This window comes from Thalia democratica, chromosome 6, assembly GCF_965202585.1.
Source record: "Thalia democratica chromosome 6, ktThaDemo2.hap1.1, whole genome shotgun sequence".
NCBI lineage: Eukaryota > Metazoa > Chordata > Thaliacea > Salpida > Salpidae > Thalia > Thalia democratica.
The window spans coordinates 25,500,255-25,519,089 of record NC_139170.1 but is presented as its reverse complement, the minus strand read 5'-3'; the positions used below and the strand labels follow the sequence as shown (position 1 = coordinate 25,519,089).

The 18,835-nt window shown below is 26.0% G+C and overlaps 2 protein-coding genes across 2 annotated transcripts; both read left to right on the top strand.

The window, feature by feature from the left end:
• Window positions 1-4,572: 4,572 nt before the first annotated feature.
• LOC145837784 (alpha-ketoglutarate-dependent dioxygenase alkB homolog 4-like) lies at window positions 4,573-5,904 on the top strand. The gene is made up of 2 exons (XM_082945228.1): window positions 4,573-5,286; window positions 5,383-5,904. The coding sequence occupies exons 1-2, from the start codon at window positions 4,721-4,723 to the stop codon at window positions 5,627-5,629; spliced, it is 813 nt and encodes a 270-aa protein (XP_082801354.1). The 5' UTR covers window positions 4,573-4,720; the 3' UTR covers window positions 5,630-5,904.
• Window positions 5,905-6,046: 142 nt separating this feature from the next.
• On the top strand, window positions 6,047-8,563 carry LOC145837783 (uncharacterized). The gene is made up of 3 exons (XM_082945226.1): window positions 6,047-6,095; window positions 6,299-6,349; window positions 6,560-8,563. The coding sequence occupies exons 2-3, from the start codon at window positions 6,337-6,339 to the stop codon at window positions 8,122-8,124; spliced, it is 1,578 nt and encodes a 525-aa protein (XP_082801352.1). The 5' UTR covers window positions 6,047-6,095; window positions 6,299-6,336; the 3' UTR covers window positions 8,125-8,563.
• Window positions 8,564-18,835: the final 10,272 nt, after the last annotated feature.

Sequence of the window (18,835 nt, the reverse complement as noted above, 5' to 3'; positions counted from 1 at the left end):
ATTGTGATAAAATCAAATCAATTAAGCAACTTCATCTGATGTAGGACAAGCTCAAGTAACAAAATTTTTACCATACCACTTAGATTATAAGACCACAAGCTTTTGTTAAACTGAGACTCTGATTTTGATTTATTATAAAAACACTTTTTTTTACAAAAATAAACTTTGGTTTTATATGAAAGCTTAAAGTACAAACTACAAGCCAGTTTTTATAGAATTAAAAAATGTTATTTAACTTTTGACATATTTTATTTTTGTAAAAAGTTTCTGATACAAACGTAAGAATCGCAAACTTTTTGAGATCAATTTTCACAGAATTTTAAAAATCACTAAAAATCTATCTCCTCCTTCATTTTCAAGCAATCTTCATCAAATTTTCAGGAACTGTTCCTTATATTATAAGAAAAAACCTTACTTATTAATTTTAATAATTAAAAAAAAAAAAAAATTATGTAAAAAGTTAAAAAAAAAAAGTTTTTTTTTATTTTCAAAAAAATATACTTTTACAAATTTTTTTTTTAAGTCTGATGTAACGTTTTTTTGTTATTGTATAAAGATTAGACCAGGGTTTCCCAAAGTGGCAATAACTAATAAGGGGGCGAAAGGGTGGGCGATAACTAGTAAGGGGGCGAAAAGGGGGCAATTTAAAAATTTTGGGCTGTCATGAAACTTTTATTTTTTATATTGCTATTTTACTAATTTTAGCTTGCTAACAAAAATTTGACCCTGAGGTAAAACTTAAACAAAAATAGTTTATTTTGTTTATGTAAAATATAGAAAAAAAAATCAAGTACTTATGACTCCTACTTTCAAGTAAAATACATACTTTCATTCATATATTTTCTTATTTAAAAATTACATAGATCATAGACGATCGGAATCCCTCTCACCATTTTATAACCTGAAATATATGTTATTTGGGGTCATAAATGGTTTGTAAAAATCTATGTTATATATTATTAAATTTCTAGGTAAACTGGCAACCCTATATACTTTTATTTTTATTGGAAATATCATGAAGTGATAGTTATATCACCTCATGATATTTCCAATTGTATTTTGAAAAGTCACTAAGTTAGACTAAGAAATAAAACTATACAGGGTTGCCAATTTACCTAGAAACCTGGAAAAATCTCGAATTTGACATTTTAGGCAAAAAAAAACCTAAAAATTCTGGATTTTTTTTTTACAATTTCAACATATTAAGTAGTAAAATTTCGATTTGACACAAAAAAGCTATCTTATAGATAAAAATATGGATCCCTTTGAGGCAGATGTTTTTGAAGTAAACGACTTACAGGAAACCTTCTCAGACTTACAAACTGACCTTGAACTTAAAGTAAATTTTTCCAAAGAACGATATGAAAGCTTTTGGACTTAACAAAAACTAAGGCAAAAGTATCCAATCATTTGAGAGGAATTTAGATTAATGTTTATAGTTTTTCCTTTTAGCTATGTATTGAGAAAGCTTTTAGTTCAGTTATCAACATCTTGAGCAAAAGATCTAATCTAGGTACTTGTAAAGGAGGCTTTATTTTACTGATTAAGAATCAGATTAGAAAAACTTGCAACCAGTCATGAGCCTCATCCTTCACATCATATTAGACTTCAGTAGCAGACATTATTTTATGAAAGTTTTTTTTTTTTTTGATCATTTTAAAATTACTTCTTATTTAACCTGGTTTGTATTGTATTTAAGAAGTCTTTTTATAATAATAACTATTTAGTTATTTATTTTACAACAGGTTTGCATAATGCCTAATAAATATTAATTACGGTAGACTTCCTCTTGAGTTCCCACTTTTTACCCAAAATAAGTGCAAATTTATATTTTCTAAAACTTAACTTAAATAAAGTCTATTACTAACTAAGTATTAATAAAACAAAAAATACATAATATATGTTAGCTTATATAGATCTATTTTTTTAATGAATGTTTGTTTATGTTTAAGTTGATTTCATCTTTATGCATAACGTTATTGCATATAACATATTTAAATTTATCATTTTGTGAAAAAAAAAAGGTAATAACTTTTTGATTTTGTTCAAAGTGGGAACTCAAGCGGAAGTCTACTGTATTTATTAAATGGCTTATGTTTTAAATCTGTTAATAGTTTTACTTTGACCTGATTAATTTTTTAGTTTATATTTGTTGTTTTACATTACACTAAAAGTTTTTAAAGCATAGTGATTAAAGTATTTGTTTGAAAGAAACTTATTTGACATTTTTTTGTTTAAACTTGTTTAATCTGTATAAATAAAAAAGTCTTTATAACCATTAAAGTTTATATTTCAACAATTTATTTTTTGGTTTTAAAAGAGTATAGATTTGAGGTCTCTATTTGAAATGACTTCAAATTTTTCATTTAAAAGATTCTTAAACTCAATTTTATTTTCTAACTTGATTTATTATTGTTAAAAAATCTATATATTAAGGAATTTTGAACTATTAATACAACTGTTTTTGTTTTATCTTAATTTTTGATATATTAGCAATTAGAACGTGTTGTTTACTTTGATAGTTCAACACTAGCTTTTAGTTTTTCACTATTTTCTTCTCGTAAATTATTATAGGCTAAAAGCTAAAGAAAAAATAAATTTAAAAAGTATTAAATAAGCCATCAAAAAGACTAAACAAAAATTACAAAACAAAATTTTAACCTAATTAAAAGAATTTTTTAATCGATTACTTTCTGTTCACAGAATTAACTGTAAAACTTTTTTTTTTAAATTTAAATTAAGAAAAAAGAAAATGTTAAAATTAAGGTTTAGTTTCCTAAAGGTTATTCTAAGTCATATACTGTTTCATGTTAGCTTCCTACGAAACATATAGTTTACAAGGTTTAAAATTAAGTTTTTTACTTTACAACTAACTTGCTTGTAATATATCTTAGCATTGAAATAAATAATTTTAATGCATTAACTGAAGCTGTTGATGAAACCACTTTTCATGTGAGATAATCAACCAGTCGGTCAAACTTCCACAAACTAGATCAGAAATTACGTTTTAATATTTATTTTATTATGTCTAAAATAAACTGTTCATTCTTTTATAGTTTTTTAGAATTTGGTATAGTAATTTTAGAATATGTCTATCTTTAAAATAATTTAAGTATTTTGTGCGGCTTAAATAAGTTACTTAGTATTAAATTCTAAATGTCCGAAATTCGTTATATGAGAGATTATTATAATGTCAGGTTTAAGTGAAATTTCAGACGGGTAACCTACGGTTAAGATCCAGTCAAATTTCGACCCGCTAAGTAACTTGAAAACTACTTGTGCAAAATAAAAATAAAATAGTTTTTTGATACTTAATATTTTGAAATTCACTTTCAATTTGGTTTTCAGTTCACAATAGTATTTCATAGATCACAATATTACTAAATCATTTTATTACAATTTTGCTCGAGTTTTTTAATTTTCATATATGTTTTTTTTTTCAAATTATGCGGCCCATAATTACATTTTTTAACGAGTTGAAACTAGAATAGATTTTTTAGTAACTATGAATTGCTGACTACAAAAGTTGTCCACCACTACCCTAAAAGTTTCATTAGATTCAAAGAAATTCATATCTAAACAGGATTGGTTACAGATTACACAAGGCTTTTTAATAATTAAGTATTTTAATACACTTTACTGGGCTTATAAGAAAACAAATTTAACTTATTTTCTCAAGCCCTGTAAACTACTTTGAACACAGCCCAAAAGTGCGTGCATAAAAAGTACCAGACTAATTTACATTTCGAACACAACTTTTTCGGCTCAACCGTTTGTACTCAAGAGAAAAACTAGCTTGTAAAATCGTGGGGGGCGATTATTCTTCAAATTTCTGAAAAGGGGGCGATTTAGAAAATGACTTTGGGAAACCCTGGATTAGACTGTAAAAGTTTGAAGAAGATTGTTTAAAAAATGTAGGAGGAGATAGATTTTAAATAAAATAGTCTTTTTTTGCTGTTTTAGTTTTCCTTTCCATAGGGAACCTATTAGGCGGCCTAACTTTGATTGGTCATATCTCAATAAATAATTCGAATTCTTTAAAACGATAAAAAGCATCTTAAAGCCTAGAATAAACTAGTAAAAAAAAAAACATGGCTTACCCCCCTCCTATGGCCCTTTAAATATTGCTTAAATTTTATCTTTTATATGTATACCATCTGAATTTAACAATATATCTAAGTTTTGTTTTTTATATGTACAAGAGTAATATATTGTATTTATTTTTGAAAATATTATTTTGCCATGTATTTCTTAGAATAAAATTTAAAATGTTCATGTCTAAATTTCTATGTAATTAAAGCCATCCATAGGTAAGTGAGACAATTATTTTACATGTTGATCTTATATTAGAGATTTTTAATTTAGCTAGCAGTTTCTTTTTACAGTTATGTAAAATTCAAACTAGTTTTAGAGATATGAGGGTACAAATTTGCTGAGTTCAATAGGTTTTGTAATAATGTTTTGTCAATAAAAGGCAAAAAAGACTATTTTGTTAAAAATATCAATTTAGTAGTATAATCTTTTTCACTGTTTATTAACAATCTTTCTTTAATTTTCTCAGTTTAATCTTAACTTATTTAAACAACTATTGTATTATTTCTCACAAATTTAGTTGTTTATATTTATCTTTACATTAATATTTTTCTGATTATAAGATGTTGTGTAGAAGTCTTATTAAAAAAATTGTTTTTAAGCATTAATTTTATAGACAAATTATTTCATGATTAATATGTCTTGTGGTTGCAAGGGTATTCGCAGTTGTTACTCATGTGATCCAAACTTGGAAAATCAAACAAATACCATCGAAAAGTGCTTTGTGTACAGTAATAGTCTTAAGATGGCAATTTCAAAGCTATGGAATGAAGAAACTCAGCAATATTGTTTGTGTGGATTTAAGTTTCCTGGTGTTATACTACAAGAAAATTTTATCAATGAGGAAGATCAAAGCTTTCTTATTAGCCAATTTGATAATGAAACCTGGAAACAATCTCAATCAGGAAGAAGCAAGCAAGATTTTGGACCAAAAGTTAATTTTAAAAAACAAAAAGTAAACTGTAAAAAGTTTTCAGGATTGCCAATGTATTCTGAAAAAATAGTTCAAATGATGCAATGTATTAAAGCTTTGAGTGATTTTAAACCAGTGGAAATGTGCAATTTAGATTATAACTCCAGTAAAGGAGCTGGAATAGACCCACATTTTGACGATAGCTGGTTGTGGGGTGAACGACTGGTAACAGTAAATATGCTTACAAACACTTGGTATACTATGTCTATTCCTAAAAACAAGTCATGCTCAGAAATTTTTGAAAGCATCAAGTTTTTAGAATCTTATCAAATAGAAATGCTAGAAAAGGATATTGCTCAGCATTTAATTTGTATCAGAGACAAAGAAAAAAATATTGATAGAATAGTTGTGAGAATTCCTTTGTTAAGTGGTTCGATTATTGTATTAAAAGGAGAAGCTCGACACAAATGGATGCATGAAATAAGAAGACAAGATATAACTGATCGACGAGTTTGTTCAACGTTTAGAGAACTTTCATCTGATTTCATTAATGGTCAGTATAAAGAACTAGGAAGTACATTACTTAAAATTGCTTCTAGTTATTGTGGTACTGTTGTTCTATAAAAAAGTAAATTAACTGTCAAAAATATGTGTTAATATTTAACTAGGCAATGACTATTAAACTGCTAATAGTTTTCTTATGTGGTTGTAAACTTATTTAAGCTGTTTTTTATTGAAATTTATTTAATTCTGTTTATGTGAGTACAGTTTATTATTAAGCCTAAATGTTAAAACAAGCATTTCATGATCTAATTAAAAGAATGTTAAATTGTTTGTTATAAAGTTTTACTACACAGTTTACAATCAACTTTAACCCAATAAATTTTTACAGTTCATATCAGCTTTTATAAAAATTTATTAAAAACGATGGAAAAAGTAAAATCTATATTATAGCTTTAAATTTTTCAAATAAACTCCTATGTAAAGTTTTATACTTTTTGTTTTGTTATTTTGACGTCAAAAAAACTTTGTTTTTTTTCTAAAAACATATTTATAATTATAATGGAAGATCGCTATTTCACCAAACGTGGTAAGGACAATTGTCTAACTTTTTCTATTTTTGTAAGCGTTTTGAATATTTTTATACTTGTGTTTTTTAAATAAAAAAGTAAGTAGTATATTATAAAGCCTAAAAAAATTTAAATTTGAAACAGAATTCGTTTATGTATCAAGGTAAAACAGTTTAAAAGTAAGAAAAGTATCTCACGTTTTAATAAAAAATGTTTTTTACAGGTAACAAACATAAATGTTAATTTTTGTAGTTATCAAGTATGTCAGTTTTAGGTAAGGTTTAACTTATTAAAAGATTATTAATTTTAACAACATAATATTACTTTAAATTATTATAAGAAAATAAGAAAATTTTGTTATAACAGAATACTTTAGTAAGTTTCCAAAAAACTCATACTAACTAGACTATGCTATAATTTAGTTTTATTTAAAATTTGTGTGCATACATTTTTTGTACAATTTCTAAAAAAAATCTTTTAACAGATCTTATACATACGCATTTAGATTTATACAGAATGTCAAGTTCTGAAAGAATTAAATCTTACAAGAACGTAAACAAAGACGAACAGCAGAAGAAAAAACGTATTGAAAGCCAAATTCAGTTGCGGAAGAATAAACGTAATGAAACATTGCAAAAGAGAAGGAATATTATTGATGATGATCTGTACTCAAGCCCTGGTAAAGAGAATGCGAAACCAAACAATGAAAATTTAGGTTCTCCTGAAGAAATGATGAGAATGATTTGTATTGACTCCGAACCTTTTACACAACTTGAAGGTGTTCGTAAAATCAGAAAGAGCCTATCCAGGAATACTAACCCTCCAATACAAGTTTTTATCAAATTAGGAGCTCTTCCTAAACTTGTATCATTTTTGTCGTGGAACCATAATACAGATATGCTGTTTGAAGCTTGCTGGGCAATTACTAACATTGCCTCAGGAAATTCTGAGCAAACTAAGCAGCTGGTTGAACATAAAGTAATCGAACCGCTTATTAGACTGCTGCTGTGTGAAGAAAGAGTAGCTGACCAAGCGATATGGGCTTTAGGTAACATTGCAGGGGATTCACCAGAATTTAGAAACCTAGTTCTTGATTGCAACATTCTGGACAGTTTGCTCACTTTAGCAGACAAGTTATTTTTAAATTACGAAACAAATTTACACAGAGTAAGAAACATAGCATGGACTTGCACAAATCTATGTAGAAACAGATACCCACCAACTGAAATGCGCTACATTGAGTACATTCTTCCATTAATTAATAAGTTAATGCATATACCTGACAATCAAGTAGTTGCTGATGCTCTTTGGGGTTTGAGTTATGTAACAGATTGCCCTGTTGATCGTGTAAACAAAGTAATAGAATTGAAAATGCATGTTATTTTGATCAACATACTAGCGTCATGTGAATCAGACACGAAAGAGTTAGTTTTACCCGCGCTCAGAAGTCTTGGAAATATTGCTTCTGGGAGCGACGAGCAGACTCAAGTCATTGTTGACTGTAACTTTGCAGCTGCCCTTTCTTTAGTTATTCAAAAAGAGTTTGAGGTAAACCATCTAAACAAAGAATTATGTTGGGTTCTTTCTAACCTTTTTGCTGGTTCTCCTGCGCAAATTAAAAAAATAATTGACTGCAATTTGCTGCCTTGGGTCATTGATCAGTGCAATTTCGCTGATTTCAAAATTCGTAAAGAAGCAGTTTGGGCACTTACAAACTTGATCAATAGCGGAAACGCAAGCCAAGCTACCTTGACAGTGAACTGTGGTGGAGTCGAGGCTCTCTGCTCGATGCTTGACTGTCCGGATGCCACGATTTGTGAAACGGCTATGAACGGACTCCACAGTTTGTGCAGCAAAGAAAGTTTACGACGCACGACAGTTTTCAAAATTGAGGAGTGCGGCGGGTTAGACAAGATTGAGCAGTTGCAACAGCATGAAAACGAAAATGTGTACCAAATGTCTTTTTGCCTTATTGACAGATTTTTTTCAGATACTTCGAATGACTATGATGAAAATAAGTATGAAGAACCAGAAAAGTTTAAATTTTAGTTATTTTATAATACATTTAACAGTAAATCATGAAGGACTAAAGAAATATTTTGTGGTTGGATCGTTTATTAGTTAATTAAAAATTTTGTTAAATAAAATTCTAGTTAAAGACTTGATTTTATTTAAGTTTTTGCTTTTTTTGAGTAATAGTACATTGGTTTGAAACTTAGTTTTAAAAAATAATTCGCTTATATTAGTATCGCATAGTATAAGCCTTACATTGCCTAATGTGGGTAATTGTTTTAGTTTTTGTATGAAAATAAACACAATATAAATGAACTTTATTTTATTTATTAAGGTAAAACAAAACAAAATTTCCTTGCATTTAATATTTCTAATACAGCTTTAATTTTTTAATGCGTTGCTACAATACATGAATATTTTTTTATAGTTTTTTTTTTATCTGTATAACATATTTTTGTTTAATAAAATACTTTTACACATATCTACCAGACTAGTAGCTAATGTTTCTGTAGAAATAAAACATATTCGTGTTTTTACAACTTACTAAATGTTTAAGTTTTGAAGGAAATTTCAAGTAGCTTACAAATTAAACTTAAATAATTAAACAAATTTCGCCATTTTGCTTAAAACATAAGTTGGTCAACCAAGTATAATTATTTGACTTTTATAAAACATTTTAAATGTCATGCTTTTTATTTTGTTCGATATTTATGGTATTCGGTAGTCAAAATCTAAAGCTTTTGGTTTTTGAAAAAATTGTAGTTGTTTAAATTTTTAAATTTAATTTGTAACTCACAATAGTATCCAACGCGCTATTTTAAACCTGACCGTATCAAATGGATCATTTTAAAATTGATTATTTTGTTAAATTCAAAGCGCTTTTGATTATAAAAAAATTTATTTAAGTTTATTTTTTGTTTTTAAATAATTTTTTGTTATGTGTTAAGCTAAAATGGGTTTTAGGGACAGGGTTTTAAAATGTTTTTAATGTATTGTCAGTATAATTACTTTGTTTTGTTTGAATAATATTAATAATTAAAAATATTTAGAACTCTCTACAACAGCCGACCCAAATAAATTAGATTATGATTTAACTAGCTGTAGGATTTAATAATATATTAAAATTTTATAAGTACTATTATAAGAAAGGTTTTTGAACGTATTCATATACCATTTGCAACTTATTATTAACAGATTACCCATTTTGTTTCATATTTTTTTTCACAAAGCTAATCGCAAAGTTAATTTTCATTTAACACTTACCACTTAAGAATGAAACTAGTATAGTTTTGAAAAACTTTGTTAAATAAAATATAAAACATAACGAGTAATCTATTAAAATTTGTTGTACGTCTTAAAACTTATCAAAGGTAGTGAAAACATATATTAAACTTGCTTGTTTCCAAATTCTAAATCAGAATTAGAACTGTGAAATACCTTTTTTAAAACTATTGTGCACACTTTTGAAAAACAATTGAAGAAAAGATAGAAAATCACAGATTTTTGCTATAAACGCAACGAATTACTTTTTAATGATTATAAGTATTTTGTTGAGAGTAAAGAAACAAATAAATTTGTTGAACTAATTCATTTTTAGTTATTTTTTAAATGACAATAACATACATATATAAACTAAAATCAAACCTACTCAAGTCTAAAAACTACAGCATTTTACAACTGCTAGATTTACAGAATCTCCTATTATGGGGACTATATTTGAGATTAGCGATTACATATTTTTAGTAAATTAAAAATAATTAGTGTTGATAAAAGTATTACTTTTTAATCATATAGTTAATTAATATCAATAACATTTTTCAGTTTCAAGTAATAAAAAAAACACTTTGTGAACACAACTTTGTTTAGTTGAAAAGTTCGTACCGAAACAAAAATAACTGCATTTTATTATTTTCTTTTATGATTCGTTTTTTTTTTCATAAACAAGCAATTTAAATTATTAGTTGAGCTAAATGTATTATACAATTCTTTAACTGAAATCAGTTGAGTAAATAGCAGATAAATTTTAAATTCAATAACAATTCTAATCGATCTAAAAACTTCATAGTTAGTGAATTTCTTATGCAACAAATTTTGTTTTAAGAACTCAATGTATGTTAGTTATCTAAACAAAAGTTTTTTAATAATCAAACAAATAAGAAGTAGTTATGTAGATTGAAACAGGACTATTTTTCTTAATGACATTTTTATAATTGCAAACAAACCAAGAGTAAAGTTTTTCTATGATTTAACTCAGCTACAAAAAAAATTATATTGTAATAAAGTATACAAAAACTTAACAAGCTATAAAAACTTCCAGACTGTTAATGACTTTTATTAATAAAGTCGTTAATTCAAAAATGATAAAAATTTATCCATTGTGTATTGATCAAGTTTAGAAAAATTAATCTTTAAATTATCAATTAAAAAAATATAAGAGTTTAAAAATGATTGGTTCCAAAAGATTAATTACTTTTTGAATATCTATAAACCATTACATTTCCTTTAAAAATCAAATTATCACAGTTAGCTTATTTTTTCGAGCATATAATGTATATAAGCCAGTAAAATATTGCAAAAAACAACTTAAAACAAAGTTTTTCTATTCAAAAATAATTATTATACACCACTCGATAACCAAAAGATTTTTTCGTGCATTAAATCTTAGACCAAACTTTTTGAGCGCTTTTTGTCGTTCAATTAATTAGAGTAGTACCCTTTATAAAAAGTTAGTTAAATAAAAAATATTTTGAAAACTAACTATAAGTAAATTATTCTATTTTTTGTTGTTAAAAAAGGTAATCTAAATATTTAGTATAAACTCTAAGTTTGAAATAAATCTTACCAAAATAGGTTAATCAAAACGTTGGAATTTAGTTGTGAAATATTTAATGTGCAGCAGCTTAACTATTCCCAATATACCTTTTTTTTTAATACCTACAAATTAATTTATTTTCAGATAAGCGTTTGAGTTTTATTTGCCGTGAGCATAAATTTAATTTTGACAAATAATCTGTCATCAGACCACTTTGCCATAGTAGACCGTGATTTAGATTTCGTTTTTATTGAATAAAGTATTTGCGTACAAAAGTTGTTTTAGATTACCTTTTTTAACACCAAAACATAGAATAATTTACTCATAGTTATTTTTTTAAATATTGTCGTTTTTTTTTTATATTTTAACAAGTAGTTATATGTTTTAAGCTTTTCATTTTTACTCAAATATAACTTTGTCGATTTTTTGTCTTTAAGTTATCTTGTCTGATCTATATTGCTTCGTTTGTTGGTTTTTATTGTCTTAAAGTTTTTAACAAAAAAAATATTGTAAATAAAACTTTAATTTACTAAAACTTTTAAAAACAAGTATAATTTTGTTGTGTATTAAAAGTTTGTTCTGTTTTTAAAAATACTTTTCTTTGATGATTTTAAGTATAAGGAGTATTTACATTGCTACTTATTAAGTTTTATTAGATATTTAACTTATTATTGAAAAATCTATAACCTTTTTTCTTATTTATGTACTTTTGTACTTATGTACTTTTTTCTACATTTAAGGGTTTACATATGTTTTTAATCTAACACTTTATTTTATAAAGCTCTTGAGCAGCACACTTAATGATGAAGATTCGTTTTTATATAAAGGAAAAATAATAGATAACTCTGATTTCGCTAATAAAGTCAGAAGTTATATCAAACATTTATTTCAATTAAGCAAGATTAAACACTATTTTACCAATTTGTCTGCTACTAAGTGTCGTTTGTAAGGTTATAACTGCAAACTATTGACTCCAGTCTTGATAAAAATTAAAAACAAATCATTTCTTATCCGAATCTACTCCCCTCCATTTTTTTTTATTCGATCAATCTCCAGCGATCTTACTAATTTCCTCTCAATTAGTTTCCCATTAAACCGATTGTTATCTAAACTACTTTCCGTTCATTGGATTCCCACTTAAAACTATTTAAAACCGGTAGTTCAGACTACGACAGGTCAAATCAAGATACTTCAAGCTATGACTACTCTAATACCTTCAAGAGAAAATTAAAATAGATCAAATTCTAATTTTTCAAATAAGCTCACCTTCGTCTAAATAATTATTATAATGAAACTTTAACTTTAGTTAGTTTGTTTTAGTTTAGTAACTTGTCCTGGACAAGACGTTAAAAGGTACCCGTGGTGTGCGACTCGATAACCGAAAGGTTCTTCGTGCACCATGTCCTTGGACCAAATATGTTGAGTGCTTATTTTTGTCGTTCAATAAACTATAGTACTTTTGTTTATTTGGTGATGTTAATTTTAGTTTTCGTAAAAAAAACAGTTAAAATATTATGTTTTACTGTTTAGATTTGGTTAAAATTCCTTAATACTTATATTAAAGCAGAGCAAATTGCTTTAAATATTTAAAAAACAATGATTACATAAGCATCGAACTATAAGTTTAAAAAGGTATGTGAAATTAAATTCATTGAGCGCATGAAAATTCAAATTTGATTATTAAAAAGCCAACATTGAAAATTTTAATACTTTGTGTTATTTTGAACAATCTTTTTATTAACTTTAATTTTAGATTTAACTGTTATTATTATCTTATCTTCATGAATATGTTTTTATTTTTTCAAGTTTAAGCTGTTTTATGAGGTATGGGCTTAACAAAATTTTAATAGTTGCTTAAAAATAGCATTTGTTTAATTATTGTTAACTTAATTCTTATAGGTTTCTCATTTTATCTTATCAGTTAGACCTTCGGGTACACTTTTATTTTTTGAACTTTAATTTTTTTTTGAGATATGAACATTCATTTTATTTAAACTTTCGGGAGATTTAATTGTCATGTAACCAATTTTTTGTCTTTATGCCATTAAAAATGAAATTAAAATGCTATAAAATTAAAACACAACAATAAAAGTAAATTTTTTTTTATGTTTTGATTCGTAGAAAAGAAATAAAGAAATCTCAACTACTCGAAGAGAAAAAGTGTATTAATCTCTCAAGACTTTATTATGTAAAGTAAGTTTCGGTCAAACCGGACAAACTGTAGGTTGACCGAAACTAGTTTATATAATAAAGTCTTGAAAGAATAAATATATAAAAATTTTGTTTGTAAAACAAATTTTAAACTTATAAATATTAAAAATATGTTTTTTATTGGTGGACAATGATTCAAATTATGAAGATTCTAGCTCAGATTTTTTTAATTATAATAGCTCTAAGTTATTTAAAAGTAGTAACTCTTTTATTTTACTGATAAATAATTGATTAAACCTTCAGGATTTTTTTATTTTTAAACTTAAACTACTCTCCAAAACATGGCGTAAATAAACTTAAACGTTAACTTTAAATATAAGTATTATTTATAAAAGGTTAAGTTTTATTTTTATGTAAAAAAAAATCAATATTTTTTACCATCATAATCTTATAAACATTCAGGTAATTATTTGTTTTTATTACTAAAAGTAACTTTTTAAATAATTTTCCTTTACAAACTTTTATATGATTTTGAGTTGTCTTGATTCGGAATGCCATGAAACCGTTCAATGTTACAACTAAGATAAAGTTTAGATATATTTCAGTTAACTCCAAATTTTTAAAATTAGAGTTCATAAGAAATAAGTAAGTTTAATTTCATTATGATAAAAAAGTTATTTTCAATTTTAACAAAATTAAATTTAAAATAATAAAAAAAGTTTTAAATTTGTTTTTATAACTTTTTTTGTGACACTTCCACTTTTTTTTAACTATAGATGTTTAAAAAAAATAAAAAGTTTTTAAAATAAAAAGTTTAAAAAACTTTATATTTTATCAGTTATATTTTAATTGTTTTTATTATAAACTAATAGGGCTTGTCTCAACAAGTTACGGTGAAGTATTAGTATTTATGTTAATAAATATTTTGAAAGTTATTGATCTTAATACAAAGAGATATTCAATGTATTCAATAAAATAGTAAGTTGAATAAAATTTAATAAAAAATTACTGAAGTACAATTGTATCATGAGTGTTATGAGTAGTTTAGTAATTATAGTAAATGACATCTGAAGAGTAAAGCTAACTTACTCATAACTAAAATAGTTTAGCTAGATAAACAATGTATTTAAAATTGAATACATATACGCAAAAATAATCAAACAGTAATTAAATTTCATAAGTTAAATTAATTAAATTTATACTGTCCTAGCTTGAGTTTTTTAGCTTTGACTGTCTGTTTTTAAATTTTCATAAATTGAACTTTGTTTGTTAATTTCTTTTTGACTTTTAGAATAAAAACAAAAAACACTAAATAAGAATATTGTAAAGTAGTACAAATGGTGTACCTAAATCTAACTTAAAAGTATTATAAAAAAATTCTAAATATATCTTATAATGTCAAATACAATACATGTTATGTAACATGTCTGTTATAAAAAGAAAAATCAATAAGTATTAATTAATACATTTATAAATTTATCAATAAAATTAAATCATAGTACTACAGAATTCTATACTCTTATCATTAAACTTCGTTTTAAGGTATTTAAAGCTATATAGTTATTATATTTTGTTGAACGACAAAAAAAGACGCTCAATATAATTAGTCGTAAGACCTAGTGCACGGATAACCTCTCGGTTATCAAGTCGCACACCACGTATACCTTTTAATTTTTTGTCCAGGACTACTATAAATTAGTAGTTAATACAAAACAATATAGTGTTAATAACGATTTAATCTAAATTACAATAAATATTAAGTAAAGTACAAAGCAAAAACCACCTACTCAAATCAAGATCCGAAAAGTGACTAAACATAAAACTAAAGTTGTTGTCAAGTAATGAAAATCTTAAATAATAATAACGTCATGATGCTGTGTTTAAAAACAACATATACAAATTATTAACAAAATTTAGAAAGTCAGTCTGGAATTTGTAACTAAAAAGATACTATAGATATTATTATGTATAACAATTGTTGTATCTAATATTAACTATTAATCTATAGTAATTATGCTTACCTTTAGTAAGTACACATACTCACCTACTATATCTTCTACTTTTTCCTTGCAGTACTTACATTTTTTTATAGAACTCCATTAAGATAACTCGTTTAAGACACAGAAACATATGTCAGTTCAATGAAGAAAAGTACTGTAAAAATTGTTTTTATTATATATTCCAGCAAAATTGCTTTGCTAGGACCTTTATTAACCAACGATTAGCATAAGTCTTAAATATCTAAATATATATTAGTAAGTAAACTATATCCGCAATCGATAAAAATATGTTTTTACAGCCGAAACTTTACGTATGATAATCAATAAACTCTGTTTCTCTCTTATCACTGTAAAATATTTTTATCAAGTTACACACACAAGAAGCATGCAGACCATAAGTCTTAAAGTTACCATAAAAGTTTTATCATACCACTTCGATCATCAAATCAAAGTTCTTCGGTAGACCGGGTAGTGATCTACCAAAGGCTTATGGTCTTATGATTAAAAAATTGCTATTAAAACTTTGTCTTAATTTGAGCTTGTCTCAAGAGACATGTAAGTCCAGGTTTTTCTTTATTAGATTTTCGCCGATGTTATCTTTGGTCGTCTTAAAATTAAGAAATAAACCTGTAAATAATAACTATCGAACAAAAATCTTTATTGATGAAGTAAAAATTTTCGAGAAAATTAAAAAGTGATAGCTAAAAAATTTAAGTTAAGCAGAAATAAGAAACTCCACTAAAACCCCTCAATTATAAAACCTAGTATCAGTTTTTTTTTAGATTAGTGTCTTTGAAATATACGGGCTAAGTAGTTTTTTTTATAATGCTTAAATTTTTAGTTTTACTTAGTCAGAATAGTTTTTATAATATATTTCTTCCCTTTACAGTATGTTGCATTTTTAGTTTTTGATACTAATTGTATTTACTTATTACGGTTTTTTTGTTTTTATAATGACTGAAGTATGTCAAAATGCTACAATCAAATTTAGTAAATTACAAAAGTTAGCTTTCATCTGTTTAAAATTTATTTGAAAGTCAACTTGTTTGTATTAAACTAAATTTTAATAACTAATTATTAGTTGATAAAATGAAAAAAGTTATGTTTTTAAACACTAGTTTATGATTTTGGTATTTAAACTTTTGAAATATTGTAACTACCAGTATACTTTTTTTCCTATATGTTTTTGAAGGTATGTACTACTTTCTCAAAAATACTCAACACGTTCTTATACAAAGACAGTTTATAAGCTGCACAGTGCAAATTGTATGTTTATAACTTTAACCTAAAAACCAATGAATTTTAAAAGGTCAAGCAATAATAAGTTTATTTAATGTATAACTTGAAATTTAAACATTATACTTTTTAATACAAATAATACTTTTGGTTAATTATTAAGAATTCTAGTAATATTATACTATGATAGACTATAAAAGTCTCTAGCTAGATAATAGTAAAGTGCTTGAACAAACGTGAGCGATTATAAACTTATAATACGTTCAGAACAAACGTTTATTGGTACTACCGAGGTTTTACTGATAAGCCGCTCTTCAGGTACAATAATAAAACGAAAATCTACAGCATTTACAAGTATTTACAAGAATAAATAAGTATTTGTAGTTTTAGAACATAAATTTAACTAAAACATAACTAAATCAAGCATTTACAAAGAAATTAAAAAAATTGAATGAAAGTATGTATGTATTAAGTATGTTGTATTACAATAACGTTTAAAAATAATAAACTATCAATAAACAAAATAAGGTTAAGTTAAATTAAAAATAGCACGATCTGAAGTGAGGGCATTAGGCAGCGAGCTTTGTTCGCTAATTAAACGATTTTTCTCTGTTAGACTCTGCAATGGCAATTCTTTCAAGTTGCAAATAGTACACGCTTCTGGTTTATAGTGGGGGAGGTTTGCATGTGGTTTTATGCAAGATAGTCCATGAGATGTTGGTATGATTCAAGTTGTTTTTCTTTATATATGCCGACAACGTTGTAGTCTTGATTTGTTAGTCTTCAGACTGGGTTTGTACTGGTTATATCTGGTCTTAAAAGATACACCAGTTGAGCCTATGTATTCTTTAGTTATATTCTAGTGCAAAATGGTGCCTTTTTTATATATTACTTTATGCAAGCATTGACCGTTGAACGGACATTGAGTGGCGTTTCTGCAGTTGCAGGGTTTGTCAGTTGGGTTTGGTACAGGTAGCACTTTTTATTATGTGCTTTGATATTTAATTTTAGGTTCGTAAAACAGCTGTAAGTGATCTTGACGGTGTTCTTGTTGAATATCTTGTGCAGCTTTGAACCTTCAGGGAAATGCGTGTTTATGAGATGGAGAAATTGTTTTTTAACTTTGGTTTTGACTGAGTTGCAGTAAGGGGGTGGAAATATATGATGTTTCTTCTTCTACACTTTTTCTTACTGGGTTGTGTGAGACATTTAAATTCTTAAAGTCCGATTGACAAAAACTGTAATACAGAAACGCCACTCAATGTCCATTCAACGGTCAATGCCTGCAGAAAGGAATATATAAAGCCACAATTTCGCACCAGAATATAACTAAAGAATACATAGACTCAATTGGTGTATCCTTTAAGACCAGATATAACCAGCACAAATCCAGCAACAAGAAAAAAACTTGAATCATACTAATATCTCATAGACTATCTGACATAAACCTACATGCAAGCCTCTTTCATTATAAACCAAAAGCGTGTACTATTTGAACTTGTAACTTAGAAAGAATCGCCATTGCAGAGTCTAACAGAGAAAGATCGTTAAATCAGCGAATAAGCTAGCCCCCTTTTCAGATCGTGCTAATTTTAATTTAACTTAACCTTATTTTATTTATTAATAGTTTATGTTTTTGAAATCGCCGTTTTAATTTTACTTACTTATTTCAATTATTTTTTTTCTAATTTCGTCGCAACTGCTTGATTTAGTTATATTTTAGTTAAATTTTTGTCCTAAAACTACTAATACTTATTTTTTCTTGTAAATACTTTTTAAATTATCACTAATTACCCCTAATTACCCTTCTATCTCTATACACATAAAGTGCTTTAGGTTGTCGATTTATTATTGTACCTGAAGAGCTGCTTAGCAGTAAAACCTCGGTAAAACCAATAAGCGTTTTTTTCTGAACGTACTATCAATTTAGTAATACTGTAGATATTTTTGTCCTTTTTTAATGAGTTTTATACTAAAGACTTCAAAAATTTATTTCAAAACTTTACTACAATCGTGCTAGATATTATAGTATACTTTTTGTAAAAATATGGCATATTAATAAAGAAATTTTAAAAATACTTCTTATACATTTAAAAATTTTAGCTAGAATTTTAGCTTAGAACAGCTTAATAAAACAAAAAAAAGTATAAGAGTTGATTTGAATTTAAAATCTAACAATATTTTAATAAAACATCTATTTGCAAATAATAAATTCAAAATTAGAATTATTATATACCATTTTTAGGTACTGTTTAGTAATTTTATCAGGTATGTCGTAAGTAAACTTTAACTGTTTGAATTAAAACTCAATGTTTACAATAAGCTTTGAAGAAACCTTACCTTGTCATTATTGAAAGTTTTTTGTTTAATTTGGTCAATGGGCTTTAACAACAATAGAAAAGGATGGAGAGTTAGTGTGAGAGAAAGTTTGTGTTATGCGTATTTACTTTAACAATAGTTTTTATTTATTAAGCTAATTTCTATAGAAATTAAAAACAAACTTGTTTTATGTTTTATGCATAACATAGTTAATTTTTGCATTCATTTA

Coding starts and splice junctions, on each gene's coding strand:
- LOC145837784 (XM_082945228.1), top strand. CDS start 4,721: ATGATTAATATGTCTTGTGGTTGCAAGGGTATTCGCAGTTGTTACTCA. Junction 5,287..5,382: donor ATGTCTATTCCTAAAAACAA/GTCATGCTCAGA, acceptor AATTTGTATCAG/AGACAAAGAAAAAAATATTG.